This window comes from Aethalodelphis obliquidens, unplaced genomic scaffold (assembly GCF_003676395.1).
Source record: "Aethalodelphis obliquidens isolate GAN/ISIS:26980383/991018 unplaced genomic scaffold, ASM367639v1 scaffold40, whole genome shotgun sequence".
Lineage (NCBI taxonomy): Eukaryota > Metazoa > Chordata > Mammalia > Artiodactyla > Delphinidae > Aethalodelphis > Aethalodelphis obliquidens.
In genome coordinates this window covers 11,469,059-11,487,568 of record NW_020837984.1, presented here as the reverse complement: position 1 = coordinate 11,487,568, position 18,510 = coordinate 11,469,059, and the positions used below count along the sequence as shown (strand labels likewise).

General features: G+C 46.3%; 1 protein-coding gene across 7 annotated transcripts in view; it reads right to left on the bottom strand.

The window, feature by feature from the left end:
* MEIS1 (Meis homeobox 1) overlaps positions 1 to 16,752 on the bottom strand; it is a 137,718-nt gene extending 120,966 nt beyond the window's left edge. For 2 of the 7 annotated variants that reach the window (XM_027131855.1, XM_027131859.1), the window contains exons 1-6: positions 15,853 to 16,736; positions 13,770 to 13,996; positions 11,771 to 11,912; positions 11,192 to 11,242; positions 10,336 to 10,386; positions 8,773 to 8,919 (exon numbers count right to left, since the gene is read on the bottom strand). In XM_027131855.1, the coding sequence (XP_026987656.1) occupies positions 8,773 to 8,919; positions 10,336 to 10,386; positions 11,192 to 11,242; positions 11,771 to 11,912; positions 13,770 to 13,996; positions 15,853 to 15,864 (630 nt within the window). In that variant the 5' untranslated portion in view covers positions 15,865 to 16,736. Of the gene's footprint in view, positions 1 to 8,772; positions 8,920 to 10,335; positions 10,387 to 10,792; positions 11,170 to 11,191; positions 11,243 to 11,770; positions 11,913 to 13,769; positions 13,997 to 15,852 lie in introns of those variants that run through there. The other 5 variants (XM_027131860.1, XM_027131858.1, XM_027131856.1 and 2 more) reach the window with 5 other exon arrangements.
* Between the last annotated feature and the right edge of the window lie 1,758 nt (positions 16,753 to 18,510).

Here is an 18,510-nt window from a genome sequence, read left to right as displayed (position 1 = left end):
ACTAAACGCAAAATGCCCAATTTAATTTCACTGCTAAAGTTTCTGTTGTGATTGTAGCATCATAGCTAATAGCGTTTTACCTATTTGCTGCAATTCTTAGCTCTCTCTGTACACTACTGCTTTTTATGATCAATGAAATACCTAGACTTAAAATGTCATGTATGAGTTTTTGTCCCATGAAACACACAGTGGATTTTTTTTTCCTTTGTGTGAACAATTTTAACATTGCACTGAATAGAAAGGAAGGCTACGAAAAAAAAAAAATTCAAAAAGAACCCATGTGCACTAGGTAGTTTGCTGGGACTTCATGCAGTAAAAATTGTTAGTTCCCCACCCCCGAAGTATCTCCCTTTTTAAAGCCCAGAAGACACACAAACTATTTCCACTTCTTAAAAATAGTGGAAGTAGGCCTTTAGACCCGCAGACATTGTACACCATTTAGTACGAAATTAAGTTTTCAGATCGCTAAGGAATAGTCTCTGAATTACAGAAAACACTATAGGTCACAGTTAATTATAGCTTGTCTGTCAAATTAAGTTAACATTCGAGAACACATCCAAATAGTTATGGAGCTATTAAGAGGAGTTTTATTGTCAAAGAAATTCTTATTCATTCAGCTTCTAATGTTTTTAAAAGAACAGAGATAAGCCTTTTTACAAGCTGGGACCGAGTAAGAAAACTCTGGGTTTACATCAAATTGCTCCCTTCATTGTCCTTTTGATGACTATGTCAGTTTCATTATAAACTTCATTTTCCAGAGTTTCATAATAGTCATAAACACACTTGACTTTAAAGAGTTTCTATGGGACATAATGTGAATGCAAATGCAGAATAAAATGCAAATCATGGAGGTCTGGGACCAAATATGGACTATCAGTTAAGAATCCAGTCACTGAAAACAAACATTTAGGACTTAAGAGGAAGAGCACGAAGAGGTTGATATGAATCTTTACATCAAGTATTCACAGCCCTGGGGAAAGCAAGCAAGAATAACAGTTTTCAGTTTTTCACCTAATTGTAAAGCACAGTTTGGGAATATTTGATGACTTTGGTTTCTATTCATTCCTGTTTTAAAGTGAGGACCATTTTTCATCTTCTCAGGAAAATAAACCCACATGTGGGTAATAACCCACAAGGTACTCAAATAGGGAAAGGAGACCTAGCAAACTAGTTCAAGTTCAAATCTCAGGCATAGGAGGCTTGCCAGTCAGTGGGGAAAAAGTGATATGAAAAAGAAACAGCTATAGCTCTGTCTTGCTAAATAACAGCCAACAACCCAGACATTTACAGCTAATGAATAATGAGCAGGCGATCATGTTGTGTTGTAAAATGTGAGGAAAAATCTATAGAAATGGAAATTCATGATAACAATTAATTCTCAGTTAGCATATGTTGTCAAGGAATCATTCTAATATCGCTCAAAATGTTAATTATTTACTTACTACTATCTTCTAAATGAGTCAGAATCATGTATGTTTAAATCCATTGTAAAATTTAAGACTTGATATTGTGTCAAAATGAAGGAAAAAAAAGACTATAAAATGTTGCTTAAACTTGTTAAACTCATAAAAAGTTGCAGCGATTTTAAAAGTATTATTTAGTAAACTTATTAACAGTAACAGCATTTCCTTTCTGTGGAAAAATACAATTTCATTTAAGCTTTTTTAAAAAACCATAACATTTCACATTCACGGTTCTTTACCTCATGATTATAAATCCTATTACTTGTAAATGGAGTCATGAGGCTATCAAGGGAAGAAATCAATGGGGAAATGTATTTTTGAGGATTGCAAATAATATAAAATTTATTTTCACAACTTAGCTATCCTGCATTAGTTTATGCCATATACAGTGGTGCATGGAAAAGCCAGAGTATGGTTATTGCATGACTTAAAGAGAGTTAATGACTTAGTTCTGGTTATAATTTGTATTTAACTGTATGTACTCATGATACAAATAAACAACAGGTGTATATTTCAATAAATGTAAAAAAAAGTGTCTTTTCAACAGAGAATAAACTCTTTTTGATATGTTTTAGTCAGTTTTAGGAATTCTGAACCAAGAAGTCCAGAAATATAAAATAATTTCAAAAGATTTGCACTCTTGTATTTTCCTTTAACAAGAACATATTTCCTAGATTAAGAAATGCTATTTGGAAAAAGAGTGTTCAGAGAGAGTGTAGCAAAGTGTTGCTAACTGCTTTAATTCTGCACACATGAATGCATTAAATTGACTGAAATTGGATTCTAGTTTCAAATATTTAAATGAGTATATACTCGCTTATTTCACATGGTAGCTTTTATACCATTTATTAAAATGTCAAATTTAGAAGTGTGGGAAATCCAGCAATTGCCCGATATAGGTCTGCTTTCTGGAGAGGCTGTTTAAGACTCCAATAAGCTTTCCCAAATTCCCATAATCCTGAAATCATGGCATATTAAATTAAGGATACAGTGAGGGAGTCTTTTTACCTTTTACACTACTCATCTGCTTGAATTTTTCAAAACTGATTTTATACACGTGAGGTTTCTTCACAAATATGTAAGATAGTAAATATCCAAACTTTTGCTGGATCCCCAACGTCAAATTTTCGAATGATTATTTAAATTGAAATCGTGAGTCTGTGTTTCATGTTTTAGACCCTAACTTTTTAACAGGTACCAATATCCTGATGTTTCCTGCCCTATGTGATTTACAGCGGCGTTGTTTTACTTGGGATTTTGAAAACTTTCAGGCCTAACATCTGCACAACTGTCAGATACACTGTGTCACATGTATTCTATTTTTATTTCTTTATTTGTAAAAGAATACTTTCCCATAGTTTTGATGTCATCTTTAAATATTAACTTAATTTTTTGCACTCAGGAGAAATGGCAAAAACATCTGTTTCAATTATAACATAAACTCAAGTGCTACTTTGATACAAATATAACAGATATCATAATCCAAAAAAGGCCACGGAAAATGCTATAGTTGCAAACATTTAAGACTGTGTAACAAAAATGACTGAGAATGGTATCAGTTTACTATCCTTCAACTATTTCCCTGACAGTGGAGTCAAATAATGTTGAATTATAGACCTTCTTACAGGAAGTCTTATTTTGTGTTCGTTTTTTGATCATTCCCTTGCTAGTCCCTATAGGAATTTGGCTGTCTGCCGACTTTTCTTTAAAAGTTTCTGTATACATACTCGGGTTGTGTTTGTTGATTAAATGATCATTTATTAAAACTTAAGCATTTCACATTGGTTTGACATATTTACGTTTCATGAGAAAATATTGCTATTGCAATGGCAAGCATAGCATTACCAATGTGAAAATCCTTCACTTGAATCCATTTGACAGCATTTTCATTTATAAGTGTCTTAATACAACTTGTTGTGCTTTCTTCAGTTTCTCCAATTCCACCTGCGAGGGAAGGTAAGCTAGTTTTATAACAGTAGGCCCCTCCGTAATACTTTAGTCTATCCGCTTGGCCTTAAAAAAACCTACGTTTCTACTATGGGACCACAAATAGTCTTTGTTTTTAAGAATATGGAGTTTTATTCCATAATTTTCCATCCATCACCCGGCAACAGCTGTGTTTTAAATCTTTCGGACTATGACAAACATTTTAACATTTAAACATACGAGTGTTTGAAAACATAATGATTTAAAATTTGTTTATTTTCAAAGTTGGGCAATTACAGCATGATATTTCAGTTACTTTTTTGAAAGCAGGGCCCGTATTTTAATGCCTTTTCTTCTTCCTCCTCCTTCTCTTCTTCTTCTACTATTTAAGCTTCTCCATGTTTTCTAATAAAAATCTCTATGTTAGGACCAATAGCAAGAGTCCACACAACCACTCTATATATTTCCAAATCATGAGCAATGGAGTCATTCTGGTGGGAAAGGGATTGCTATTTGAGTGACCTATTGCCACAGAGCTAGTTAAATCACTGAACAATAGTTAGTGTTATGGGGCTTTACCTTGTACAAAGTAGCATTAGTATCATTGCTTTCTATTAACCATAGAACTTGCACTGGAGACTTCCACAGAGAGAGAGAGAGAGAGAGAGAGAGAGAGAGAGAGAGAAACTAGGAAAGGGGAATAACTTCTGTAGTATTAGCATTTAGACTTTGAGACATTTAACAATGTAATTGATCTCAACCTACCTGCATATACTCTGTACTTCTTTTTTTCCCTCTCAAATGTTTTTGACATGCCCCTAATAAGAATCAATACATCCCTACTCTGACATTCACACATAAATACACACAGAGCGCCAATCAGAACACAACAATAAAAACACACCTGGTAAACAACTATCTTTGAAATCAAAGGATACTAAGCAACAAAGAGCCTAGAATGAACATCCCAATTAGCCACTGTAGTGGCAAGCAGTCAACACCTTATTATTTAATCATTAAAGGGAATCTTGCCATAATTTCCCTTTGACATAGTTCCAAAGGGAATTAAGAGTACCCTCCATGACTCACAACAACAATCAAAATAAAGTTAGATGGTGTCAAGACCCCATCACTTGCAAGGCCTGTGGACACAGAGGTTCCAGGATTAAGGCATTAACTGAGACCCTAAAAGTACTTACAACTTAAATAAGATGTGTCCGTGTGTAAGCATTCAGAAACAAACTGACAAAGGGACCATTTTCCTATCCCTCCATGTTTGTGTCCAGTTTTCTTAGTGGATGAAAATAAATTGCTTGCATTCCTAGTATTAGTAAATATCCCATAGTCTCATCTATTTTTTTCTTCCCCTGAAGCAGCACATCTAATACATCAAGAATATTAGGCCTCCCCATACCCATCCCTTAGTAACACCTCCCCAAAAGAGAAGGCTTAAATCTCTCTTGGAGGCATCCCCATCACACTTTGCAGGGAGGGGTGCTTTCGATCAAGTTCAGTTTTAAGAATTTTATCTCAAACTATGCTTCAGAAACAACATTCCGGACTCTTCAAATAAAACAATCGCCACCTGGGTTCCCTGGCCCACTGGGGAACCAAATCGCACTGGCTCAGGGCTGCCCCTGATCCCCAAGGCCCAGAAGCCTGGCGCTTTCCAGCCTGGGCTACGCAGCCCCGGCGGCTGTCCCCCGTCCCCGGGGAGCTCAGCAGCACTTGGCATTTAACCTGCCTGGCGAGCTTGGCTTTCTGGTTCCATCTCCGCGAGCCACATTACTTCTCCCCAGATATTAGAGACAAATCTGGATTAACAGGCAACAGGGCGCCCTGCGCAGCCCGCCAGCCCTTGCACAGGAGCTGTTAAATGCAGATTCAGCCGAGGACCCCCCGGAGAGCTGCTATTGAATAAAAATTGTAATCCAAAGGGACCTTTTCTTTGCCTCCCACTGCTTGTAGGAGAACCCGGGTTGGCGCCGAGCACAGGCCAAGCTACTCCCGCTCGCTACCAGCAGGCCTGGCCACCTCGGCTGGTGGCCTTCAGGGCCCGAGGACTCTTGCTCTGCTCTCCATTCCCTCTCTCGACCCCTCCTGAAAATGGAAAATGCTTAGATTCAAGGAGTGGCGAGCAACAAACAGCCCTGGGAAGGAAGGTTTAATTCGATAGCTCCCTCCTGGAGTGCGGCCTAAAGTCTAGCGACTGGGCAGCCAGATTCTTCCCCGCGTAACCCCTCTTGGCCTCCCCAATTCCACCCTGGGTCCCCCAAACTCGCGCCCCGCCTCCCCTCGCCCTGCGTCCTTCTCCATCGCAAACCAGGCTCAACCCTGGCCTCGACGCCTCGCACGGTGGCCCCCTCTGCGCCCGCTCCCGGGGTCTCAGCACGGCCCTCACCCCTGCCGAGGCTCGGAAGCCCCCGGTGCCCCTCGCTGCTCCCAGGGCCTGGGCGTCGGGGGCGTCCGTGCCAAGCGGGGAGCGTAGCAGTCGGGAGAGGGCGCCCGGGAGGCCTGCGCCCGCGGGAGGTGACTCTCGGGCCTGGGACTTCGGGGTCTGGGAGCGGGAGTGGGGGGCAGGGAGTTGAAAGTGGGGTGGGAGCGGGATTACGGCTTCGACTGGCGTCTTAATCTGATAAGAAAAAAACAAAAACAAAAAATACTACCAAACTAACGACACTACAAGGCCAAGCAGATTTCCGCCGACTTAGCCCTCCGGGAAGCCGGCTGGTATCAAAGTCGTGGATCCCAAGTCCCCGCGCGGGTGGCAGCCTTCGCGCCCTCCGAGGAGAAAAGTAAAGTAAAATAAACCGCGCGGCCATCAGGCCCTAGAGACAGAGGGGTTAATGAGCTAACGAGGCCCCGCGCTCGCACCACACCTGAAGCATCCAGTCCCGCAGCGCACACTCCACCGGAGCTCAGACTGGCTGGGCCGCATTCGCAGACAGGTGGCGAGGCCGTCCTTTCCGGGCCCGGCCCCCGGGGACCCGTGAGCCGGCTCCAGTTGGGAGCACTGGCGCCCACCTGGCGGCCCTAGTGCCTCGTCCCTCCGTTCCCAACTCCCAGGACAGGGGACTCCACTCCGCGGCCGAGGCACAGTCCCGCGTGCGCCCCGCGCTCTGCGCGCCCCTCCCCAAAGGGAGCCCAGGCACTCCCGCTCCTGGCTCCAGGGAAGCGGATAATTCCAAAGCACAAGCTTGGGGTTTGCTGCCCTACGACCAACGGAGACTTCGGTGAGCCCGAGGGGTCACGCGAGTGCGCCCACGCGCACAGGCCAACGGCGCCACGAGCTCAGCCAGAGCTGCGAAGCCCACTTGTAGGCGGCGGGAGAGGGACGCACACTGCTCATTTTATAGGTGGGGAGGTGAATAAAGTGCGAGTTTTTATCCAAGACCACTGCCTTCCAATCTGCGTATCTCAAATAAAGGTAACTGAGTAACACCCCGAACTCTGGTCTTTTATCTTTGACTTTAATAAAATAATGATTCGATGAGAAAATGGGGTATAAATCTTCATTTTGGAGGCAATTAAAGTGTTGATTTCATTCATGCCCCTAAGCGATTCTTGTAATTTGCTCAGATAGCTTTATGTACCCAGCACTCCGGAGCTTTCAGAATCCCATTTTCTAGTTAGGCTTGTTGGATTACAATTTTTATTCAACAGCAGTTACCCGAGGGTTCCTCAGCGGAATCTGCATTTAACAGCTCCGGGTGAGGCCTGGCGGCCTGAACCAGGCGGGAGGCCGAGCAGCTGGCGGGGCCGGGACCCGGAGCCGCCTGCAGGTTTCCCACCTCGGTGGGGACGCTCCAGGATTGCGCAGGCTGCCTGTTCCGAGTGTTGTCTACACTGCCAAAAGTTTGCAACTCGCCAAATAGTAGGAAGGACCCGGCGCGTTGGCGCTTTTAAATCTCAGCTTTGCCTGCCTTCCACTCGTCGTGGGAAAAGGAGGAATTCAGCCTCTGCCGCGGGGTTACCCAGAGAAATCCAAGCTGGGAATTTTTTTTAAGGGGGTGATATGGAGAGAAGCAAACTTTAAGATGACACCGAGACCGAGGAGTCGGGCATTCCGGCAAGGAGTCTGCAAGGCAGCCGCTGGCCAACCGTGATCATGGTAGAGCTTGCAAAGAAAACTCTGCATGACTGGTTGTCCTTTGGCCTAACAAAGGCAGGCTGCTCTCCCCCCCAAGACGGGGCTCACGTGCCAAGTCAGAAAGAGAAACAACTCTGGGCCTTCACTTATAGGTGGAGAAGCACAGGAGGCCCGCCACCCAAATCTTTAGACGCGGTGCCACAATTCGCAACCGAGAGCTGTCCTGAGCCCTGTTTCACCTCACCCACTCCTCACGTTTTCACTTTCAGTGCATTTTTGCAACTCCTCTGGACCAATCCAGAGATACAGCGACAGGAGCGGGGGCGGGGGGGGGAGAGAGAGGAGAGAGAGACTGGGAGCAAACATCGGTGTTGGGGTGAGAGAGAAATGCCCCCCAGCAACTCCAAATAAAAGTCGTCCCCACTTAGCAAAGCAGCGGAAGAAGGGCCTGGAGGGAGGATGAGAGAGGAGGGGGTGAAGCAAGCAGAGGCCGGCAGTTCAGAGCAGGGCGGCGCGAGGTCCTCCACCCGCCACACCGAGGGAGTCCCCGGGCGCCCCTGTCGCTGACACTTCCAAAAGCTGCCAACCCAGAGGGCCCAGAGCACCTACCAGCTGGAGGATGAGTGGAAAGGAGGAGGAGAAACGTCCATATTTATCTGTTTTTATAACCTCGGCCTGGTCTTATTTTTTCTATTAAGTACAATAAAATGGGCGAGCTTGCAGCGAGCACTGCACAAAGCAATGTTCAGTGAGGTCTAGAAGCGTTCGGCCGAGGAAAACTGACAAGACAGGCTAATGAACCATATAGACAGGGAGAAAATAGCCAGCATTTGCTAGATTTCAAACCCTCCCTGTCTCTCTTAGACCACCTATCTTGGGTTTATTCCTAATAAAATAAGAAATAAGCAGACCCTACACTTTTCTTCGAGATAGCAAGGGGGAAAAAAATGCTCCAGAACAAAGCCCTACAATCAGAGGCGGTCACTGGCAGTTAACACTCCCATTATTATAGAGGGTAAATAAAATAAAGACAAAAATTAAAAGCGACAAGAAACAGGTCAAGTTTGCAGGCAAAGCTTTTACAAGCTCATCTCTCCAGGTCGAATCCCAGAGCCAGCCTTAATGAAGCAATAATAGCCGCATTATTCAAAAATTTTCATTTCGATGGAAATGTATCTAAAAGGGACTTAATCATATGCAAATAATAAAAGGAGGTGGTAGTGACCCAGCAAGCAATATGCATACAGATTTTTTTTTTTTCTCCCAGGGATGTTGAAATTGAAAAGCGCGTACCTGGTCAGTTAGATTTGCTGATCTCGTTATATCTTCACTGTCTGATTTTGATCCTCCTTCTCTATCGTCTATCACCAAATCGATAGGCATTTTCCCTTTCAAACAGCTAATATACCGGTGGCAGAAATTGTCACATAATTCGTGTACCTACATTATGACAGAAATAAAAAAAATGGAAATATAATCAGAAGTTCATAAATGACATTGACAGTGCAATCCACCCCCCTTGTGAGATCCAAACTTCTAAATAGGGGAAACACAGGGCAATTGTCCTCCAGAGACCCTCAGACGCATCCAGAATTAGGAATAACTTTCTTTTCTTGCAAAATAGAGATATCGCAGAAAATTGACAGTGACAAGATGATTCACAGGCTACAACATATTCAACACCCGTGTTAAATTCATCAGCTCCCGGGGCTGTGGCCATTAGAGAGGTGACCTGCGTGGGTGACATTTAAGGTAAACTATTGAATTTCGTCCAGTTACTTTATCAGAAATCCTTTTCCAAAATGTCTAAGAAAAAATTTATATATATATATATATATATATATATATATATACATACATATATATATCTCCAAAGGACCAATACTGTGTTGGTATAGGATATACGCCTGAAAACCCAAGTCCCTGTAACATTTGTCATTAGGGTTTCTATCTATAAGAAGCATATTTTATGATGCTTCCTTGAAAAAAAAAAGACTCGTGATATGGGGGAAAAACCCTACAGCCACCAAAAGTTATCGAATTGATTTTTTTTTAAAAAAAGGAAAAAAGATGCTTCAAAATATTTAGGCATAAGTGGAGTGGTCTCTTACAGGACCCAGGCATCACTGACATGAAAAAATTCACAAGAAACCCCAGTGTGCTTGCAATTTAATGTTAGTTTGAATTCCAATGCATTAAGTTTTTATTGCTGAGATTTATGGAACAGCTAGCAAAATCACGTTATCCCCCACCCTTTCTTGAGTGTGAAGGTGGGGTGTGTGCAGGATTCTCAGATTCAAGAAATTGACACAACTATCAACTCTGCTTTGTCTCTGCAAAACGGTTAAAGTGCCTCCCCCACCACTCCTCCAGACTCCCTGCCTCGTTCTCCTCCTCCCCCTCTGCCTCTCCCCTGTGTCTGACCTGCCGCTGCTCTCAGACTGTCTTCCAGAAACTCACTAAAACTAAACAAAACTTTTCCCCCTCAGAGGCAGCAAAGAAGAGGAGGAGGAAGAAGAGAAGAGACCACAGAGGTATATAACCTGCAAGCAAACTCACAACAGCATTCTGAACATCAGAGGGGATGCCTAGAATTGCAACTGTTTATACAAAGCCAGCAAGGTATTAAGAATGAACACAAGGCTAGGGCGTTTGTGATCCCGGTTTTAGTGGCTAAAATTGTAATTAAACTGCAAAGAGAAATGGACGCTAAGATTGGCCTTGACACTAATTACCAGAAAGAAAGTCATTTATGCAAATGTCTCAGAAGCCTGAACTTCAGCCATTCTGAACCCTCCCCCTCTGTGTGTTTGGGCATGAGGGAGAAGCAAAAGGAGAAAAAGCTAGAGAAATTACCTTCTCTAATTCCAACAGATGAAACCTTAATACTTGTATGGCTTGAATCATCTGCAAAGATACAAAAAGAATGAGCGCCCCATTCCTAGTTTGCAGAAAATTGGCTGTTGCAGCTCTAACATTGCCAGCCTCCCCCCACCCCCCAAATAGAGTTATTTTGATTTATGGCAATAACACTAAAACTTAACAGCAGCGAGTGGGTACCATCTAGAGGTTTATATTTCTTAAGGAGAAAAAAATAGCTAAAACAACAACCAAGCATCTAAGGGGGGATCATAAACCTTCTCCTCCCCCATGGCTCCCCCACCCTTTCCCAGCGCCACTGCCCCTACCCCACCCCCAAAGGGCCGCATCCCTCGACTAGGTGTTTCCTTGCAAGGAGTGCACGGAAAGTATTCCCAACAGTCCCCGGACTGTGGCTTTTCACACTGCAAACTTTCTGCCACCTTCTGCACACCTTTCAGATAAACTGGTGGTTTGGGGCCTCTGGCCCGGTCGCTGTCCTCATGACGCGACTTTGAGGGCTGGGAAGTCCGCAAAGTTTAAGCACACACGCTGACAGGCCCGGAGATAAATCCCCGGGCTGATTAGAGCCGCGCTGCCCGGCTGTCATAAAAAACAAAGCTCGCGTTTCCCCGCGCCGGCTTGCCCGGCCCCTCTCGAGGTGAATTTATTTCCCCGGGACCTTGTCCCGGACCACTTGCGGGTGGATGGAAACCTTTGCAGCCCACTTGCAGATAGGGGAAGACCGGTCTAGAAACCTCAGGGCTCTCAAAGTAAAGCTTGGGGGGGGGGGGGGGGGTGGGGGGGGGGGGGAGGGAAGGTGGGAGGAGGGGAGTAAGGGGTCCGCTCTTACCAAGTTATCCAGTTCTGGATTAGAAGAAAATAGAGGTTTTTCTGCGCGAATCTAAATACAAGTGAGAAGGGGGGTGGGGAGAAAGAAACATTTGAAATCTAGTCGCCTTCCTAGTTTCTTGCCTCATTACACTGTCGGGGGCAGGATGTAACCTCCGGGAGACGCTCTGTGACACCGAGTTCGTCCCGTGCAGAAACCCTTCAATGTGAGTCAAAGAATCCGAAAACAAGCCCAGAGCACAGGGTTACTTCTCCCAGCAACTGTGCTTCTGAGAGACCGCTGCCCAGCTCGCCAAGTCCAAGGCAGCTCCTGCGCGTGGGCTTTGGGGTTGCATTTTACAGAGCTTTCTGCGTCGGGTTAGGTAGCGGGAGTGGGTAAGCACTGGGGTGATTTTCAGGCGTCCGCAAAGACACTCATTTAGGAGGAAAAGCTCAGAAGAGGTAACAGGCCTGGCTTAGGGCGGACTGTTCGCTGGTTACTTTTGCAAATGTGCTGGGTGGGAGGGAGGGAGGTTCTTTTCTTTTCTTTCTTTCTTTTTCTTTTTTTTTCTTTTACTTTTGAAACATTGATTTTGCTGACCTGTTTGGCGAACACGGCTATATCTTCATTGAATGACTCTGACGAGCAGACGTCCCCGCCCGCCACCCCCGGCTCGCGGGGGGTACAAGTAGCTAATTCACATTTCTCAAAAATCAGTGCTAAGAGAGGGAAGAGGGGGTGTCTGCAAGAAAATACAACAGTCACAAACAACACAATGGTTAGTCCCGCGGCAGTGAAAAAAGGCGCCCAAGAAAAACAGCAGGACGAGCTCAAGGCGGGGACCCCCTCCCTGATTTTGTCATCTACTTGTTTCCCTTCCCCCGCGCCCCCAGGTGACTGCTCACCTCCCCTTCCTCCTTGGGCCCCCGAAGTCGGAGGCCCTAAGCCATGGACCGTATCTGAGGATCGGTTCACCATATCTGGCCGGAGAAATTGGTAACATTTGCTAAGAATAAAACCCAAGCGGTTCCAGCAGCCATTTTGAATTAAGTTTCCCACCCCGACCGGCCCTCGTCCCTCCTCTGCACATCCAGGATCTGCAGGGGGGGAAAGGCGCGGGGCGCAGGGGTTGGGAAAGCTCTTTCAAGTGGGTTCCTCCAAGGCCATCTCGCGAAGCCCAAGGCTCTGGGGATCTTGGTGGCAGGCGCTCAGCTAACTTGCGGAAAGGACCTCTCTGGTTGTGGGACCGACTGTCAGAGGACTGCATCTCCCGATCCCGACCTCACGGCTCTCGGAGAGCAAGAGGGCTCCTCCTCGGCTCCCTGCACACCTCCCTCCCTTCGCCGATGGTCCCCACCGCCCCCCAAAGAAAGTTCCTTCAAATGTTCCTGCGGTCAAGCCTTTCATTTTTGTTCCTGCGTAATGCCAAAGCAGCTAGTATCGCGAGGGGCCTAGATGTCGCTTATCCCAGCCCATCAAAAAAAAAAAAAAGAAAAAAAAAAGCCTCCTCTAATGCCCAAAGAGGTGTCTCAAGTCTTTTATTAGCTCTCACAACCCAGCTGGGAATTTAACAGTTTGGGGTCCTTTTCAAAAAGCTTCCCCAAATGTTCTGTCCCGGAGCCTAAACGATTTGCAGTTAACAACACTGCGGAAAGGACGCTGAGATTTAAACAAGCCCATCGCACGAGGGACCAGAAGATCAAGCAGAAAGGGTTTTCAGCCAGGGAGGGTCAGTGTTGCCCGATTTTTTTTTTCAAAAGAAGAAATAAATAAAAATAAAAGTGGCTGCAAAGTAAAAAGAGGTCCCCCAATACATCAGCACACAGTAGGCACAAGTGACTTTCAGAGGGTTTTACTAGTCCAGGGTCTAACCCAAGGGCCCGGGAGAACACGGTGTGAACTGCAGCAGAAGACGACACCGACCCGAGAGCACCCCGCATCTACTTCTAAATCCTGCAGGTTTCGCCTTTGAACACAAAGTCCTAAAATGGCTAGAAGTTTCTTAAGGTCTGTGACAATTCAGAGCGAGCTCCTCTCCTTGACTACAGTGGTCAAACTCCCTAAATGCAAAGCATGTTCCCCCTTGCCTGACCTGCAACTGGCCTGCCTTGATTTTATTGTGCGGTGGCAGAGCCAGCATACGGTGGCTGAGTAAACTTAGCAAGTCAGAACAATCAGTGGCTTAAAAGATTTTCCTTTAAACTAAAAGTTTCGTTCCAACACAAAGGCGCCTACGTTTAGAAACCCCCAACACTCTCCCTGCGAAGTCAAGCGAGTGAGGACTCCAACCCGCTGAGCTACCGAGCCGGGGTCTGGGGGGACGAGGGACATTTGGCAACTTCTGCACGGCGACCCCTCCGCGGGCATGGCCTCGGCGGAGCGGGGCGCTGGACTGGCGCGGAGCGTGTGCGGAGATGGGGGCGGGGGGGCGTCTGGGATGGCAGGCCGCCTCCCCCAAATCTTCATGCAAAGCGAATGAAAAGTCACCAAATAATGTACCTCCAATCCAGAGAGCTCTGGCTTTCCTCTTACTGAGGGCAAAGGGAAATAGAGAAAGCATCGCCTCTCCACTGCTTAGCCTGCTGCCCGTCGTACCTACCCATAAATGGCATCTTTATCTCTCTTTAAAGCGTCATTGACGGAGGAACCCATGCTGGGAGCCATGGCGTTGGTGTGAGCTGTGTGCGGATACTGATGCGAGTGCAGAGGAGGCCCGTGGTTCAGGTGGTGGACGGGCTGCATGGACCTGGCCGCGTGCGGGTCCCCATACATCGTGGAGGGGATGCCTACTCCATCCATGCCCCCATAATGGGGTAGATCGTCGTACTGCATGAGAAACAGGAGAGAAACAGGTTCAGAAGGCCAGGCGGGCAAATGGGGGAACGGCAGGGCACGGAGCTTATATAATGTCAGTCCAGCTGGATCCTTCAACCCCGAATTCGGTGGCCTTGCATCTCTGAAGTTGAGATTTCTCATTAAAAAAAATATTTTTAGAAGTAAAATTTCTAGGATTCTCGGTAAGACTCGGCTAGATTGAATGGTCTTGCCCTAACTTGTGTCCCTATCAGCTAGCCAGAAATTCAGGATCCTTTGGCAAAAAAGGAAGGAAGAAAGAAGGAAGAAAGGGAGGCATTCTCCCGGAGGGCAGAAGGTAAAACGTGCACGTCTCTAGAGGAGGAAATTCAAAATCACAATAATAAAACATGCCAGGACAGTACAGCAAACCTGCCTGGTTTCACAGACCCTTCCCATCAGGGGGAATTAAAAAAAAAAAAAAAGTTACGATGGGAACAGCTAAGCCAAGCACGTGAATTCAGACAGGCTTCTCATTTTATTTCCCTGCCAGCGTGGGGTTAGGCAGTCCTGCAAGACACTGCATTTCCTTTGCTCTCCAAGACAAACTCTGCTAAATCATACAAAACTAACCGGCTCTCTTGTAAGTGAAACTCAGAGAAGGGTAGCTTCTCTTCAACATCGGGGCTGAATTTAGAATTGGGCAATATTCCCCTCAAGTTAAAGAAAATGTATAGTTGGAGCAATTATTCTATTTTTTCTATTCTTATGAACTTTCCCCCTAGACTAGATGTCTGTGAGCTAAATGTTAGTCATCAGGTTTAAAGCAAATTTAAAAGTAAATGCACATTCAACCCCCCCCATCTTCCTTCTCCAGAAAAACTACTTTCATATTTTCATTATTTTTGTGTGCAAAATTTAGCTATTTAGGTTTTCCTCTTTGCTTCATTTCAGGCATGTTCTTTTCCCAAGATGTGGAGGCGCTGAGAGTGAAATGATTTTCAAAGAAAGGAGGAATTGCCACTTTCATCTCCTTCAAGCCAGAGGTGTGAAAAGAGTTTGGAAGAACGCTGACATTTGCCTGAACCAAAGGAGTAAAGAAAAAATGTGTCAGCCTAGTAACTTTCTTTTGCAAACAGGGCTTTGAGGGCCAGGGCACAAATTATGCAAGGAAGGCTTTTTGTAGACCCCCTTTCTTTTAAGAAACTACCTCTGTTGGGTTGTCATTGTCTCACTTTACTCTCACTACATTTCCATTCAAATAGGAATATTGGGGAAATTAGTATTGCATTTTTAAAGTGAGTAGTTGTGTGCTTAGTATCCAATTAGTGCAGGGCTCTTCTAAGAAAAACTTACAAAGTATTACCTTGCATAAAAAACCATGTACATTAAAATTACTTTAAAAAGATGAATGCTTTCCGACCCCCAAAACCGTTGTACTATGACAAAGTTATTTGCTTAAAAATGCTAAATACTTTCAGTGATATTAAAGATGAGCATAATCAATAACGTATCAGAAGTTTCTAGCTGCTTATTTTAATTTAAAACTAGCCTTAAACTTCTGCTCCTTGAATGCTCACGCTATATAACATTAGGTATCTAGCGCTGTTTGTTTTTGTTTTTTACACAGATGATTGCCCGAGCTTGTATTTTTATTTATATAGCTGCTGGTTAGGAATCTACAGAAAAATTGATTACTTGAATTAACAATTACATGTTAATATACATAAGTCTACAAATGCATTGAATAAATCCTCTCGCTTTAGGCCACGGCTTTAGGAGCCTCATTCAAAAAGACAGAGAAAAAAGGAAACTTTTTAGCAGTGTCTTTCAGCCACGTTTCAATTTAACCTCACATTTGAGTTCCACAATTGTTTTTTAATACGTACCCTTTGCGCCATCGGCCTCCCTGGCTCCCTTCCTACTTCAACTTCTAATATATCCTCTTTAAGGCCAGTGTGAAAAGAAACAAATACGTAAACTCCCCCGGAAAAAAAAAATAAAAAGCACGACGAAAAATCCCTTAACGTCTCCAGCAACGTGAGCTACTGGTCCCAGATCTTCGGTCTATGGGACCTGAAGCAAAGCTCCCGAGTCACTGAGCATAAAAGCGCTCCGTTTCCAAGACAGCAGCGGGGGCAAAAAAAAGCAGATCTTCTCTCCCCAAAAAATCAGTTAAAAAAAAAAAAAGCGCCCCTCAGACCCAACTACCAAATCTCATGGCTTTCTGCCACTCCGGCTGTCAATCACAGGCGAGGTTGTCAACGTGGTGAATGAATGATCATCCGCTCAGTCTTCTTCTGGTCAGAACACCTCAAATGTTAATATTCAAATGCACAAAGCCCTAGCGCTCGCTTCCCTTGAATCAGTCCTAATTCCTAATCAGTTTCTCTCTTCTCTCGCTCGCTCTCTTTCTCTCTCTCTCTCTCTCTCTCTCTCCCTCTTTGCAACTGCTGCACTGGAGGGAGATTAGAGGAGGGTTAAAAAAAAATGTCTGTCTGAGTTTGTCTTAAAGGAGCCACGATCGATGCTGCCCGCTTGCAGTCCCCGTGCGTGTGTAAAGTGTGTGTTGCACAGGCGGAGAGGTGGATTCCGACCAGAATGCTAGAACCCGGAAGTAGTGGTGGCCATAACAGGTCGCGTCTTACACAATGCATTGGGCTGCAGCAAGTAGGCTCCTCGGCAGGGGTGGGTGCGCGAAGCGAGCTCTGGCCGCACTGGAGAGGCAGAGAGGCGCTCCATTAAATCGCACGCCCAGGCACAAACACCCACACACCCGGGGCACACGCGCACAAGCGCGGGTAGTAGCCCCCGGCCGCCGGCTTTATTTTCCGTATGCTTTTCTCTCCCTCCCCCTCCAGACTCTCTCTCCAAAGCTCTCTTGAAATAGATTGGGAATAAAAGCGGGGCAGGCAGCAGCGGGAGTTATTTTGCACAGGGCTCCGTGGATTGACTTCCTGACTTTCCTCGAAATTATTGGGGTCTGCCAGTATTTTTCGGGGCGGAGGGGGGCTGGTGCAGAAAGTAGTGGATTCTTAGAACCAAATACACCACGTAGAAAAGTCAAACCAGGAGCGAAGAGAGGAGGCGCAGGAACAGGGCTGGGAAAGGCTGTGCTAAGAAGTCCCGAGAACGTGGGGTGGAGATGGCTGGGGCTTTCTGCAGATCCACCTTAGAGGGTTTTTTTTTTTGCTGTCAGAGGTGGACACCCGGCCCAAGGAAAGGAAATGCTTGCGTTTTCTCACTTTGGGGATCTGGACGCCCCCACCTCCTAGTCCCCGAGGCCTCCAGCCCCGGCGTCCTGCGCAAAGTGAGAGAGGAAGGGAGGGAACAATGAGCCCAGAGCCGGGAATGTGCCCCCAGCGCCTGTTTACAAACACGAAGCTATTTATGATCGCCGGAAAGCGAAACCCGACGCGGGCTCTGGGCAGCCCGACCTCGCGGGTGGAGCCCGGGCCAGGGAGCCGCGGGGAGGGAGGCTCTTTCTCCGACCCGCTCCGGGAGAGGCGGCCGTGCGCCCAGGGCGCGGCGCGGCGGGGTCGGCGCGCTCGTCTGGGGCTGCAGCCGCGCTGCCTTTGTCTTCGAGGCGCCGAGGGTCTCCGGCCTCGGCCACGCTCTTTCCCCGGCGACGCCCCGCGCTCTCCTCCCCATGCCCTTCTTCCCCCCACTCCTCTTTCCGATCCCCAGTCTGGCTCAGGGAAAACTCCCAGTGCCAAAGAAAAAGAAATTCACTTCGGGGGCTGAGATTTCAGACAAAAAGCTGCCCCTACCCACAACTCGGAGGCCCCAACCAGCCACTAATTTGAACTTTCTCCCTTTCAATACCTATTCTCCGGTTTAAGCAAACAAAAAATTCCTTTTCTTCACTCTCCCGCTCTCAACCTGCCCTTTATTAGTATATTATTATATTTATTATTTTCGTTTTTATTTTTCTGCCCGCCCGGCTCTGATCTGTCGAGATGGCTCAGCCGCAACAGCTCGACCAGCGGGCTGGAAACCTCACATCCCGGAGCAGGGCTCGCAGCTCGCTCGGCTCGGAGCACGATTTTTTTTTCCTCCCTCCAGTTGAAACCTCGCAGAAAACTCCCCCTGCGGTCGAGTGGAAAATGAGCTCACCCAAATCTCGGTAGGCAGCCGGGGAGGAGGGCTCGGCCAATCAGGAGACGCTCCCGCCAAGGCAGCAGCTTATTGGCTGCGGGGAAAATCAATTATCAAATAATCGATCAGCAGGGAGCTTCGATCTGCCGGGAAGGCAAACTGCCACTCCGGATTCCCGCCCTGATTGTGGCCAAAAGGCTGACTCCCCCAAAGTAGCCGGCCCCTAGCTCCCATCGCCCCTACCCTCATCCCACCCCGCCAGCTGCGGACCAACCCAAAGCGGGGGAGGTGAAGGAAGGGGGAAGAGTTTTGAGAAAGATTAGGGGCTCGTATCTGCATAGACTGTTTGGAAAAGATTAGGAGCTCTCAAATGTATTGAAGCCAACTCTTAATACGCAAACTAAAAGAGAATTCGCATCGGTCCGAGAGACAGGACTGAAGTTTCTGTT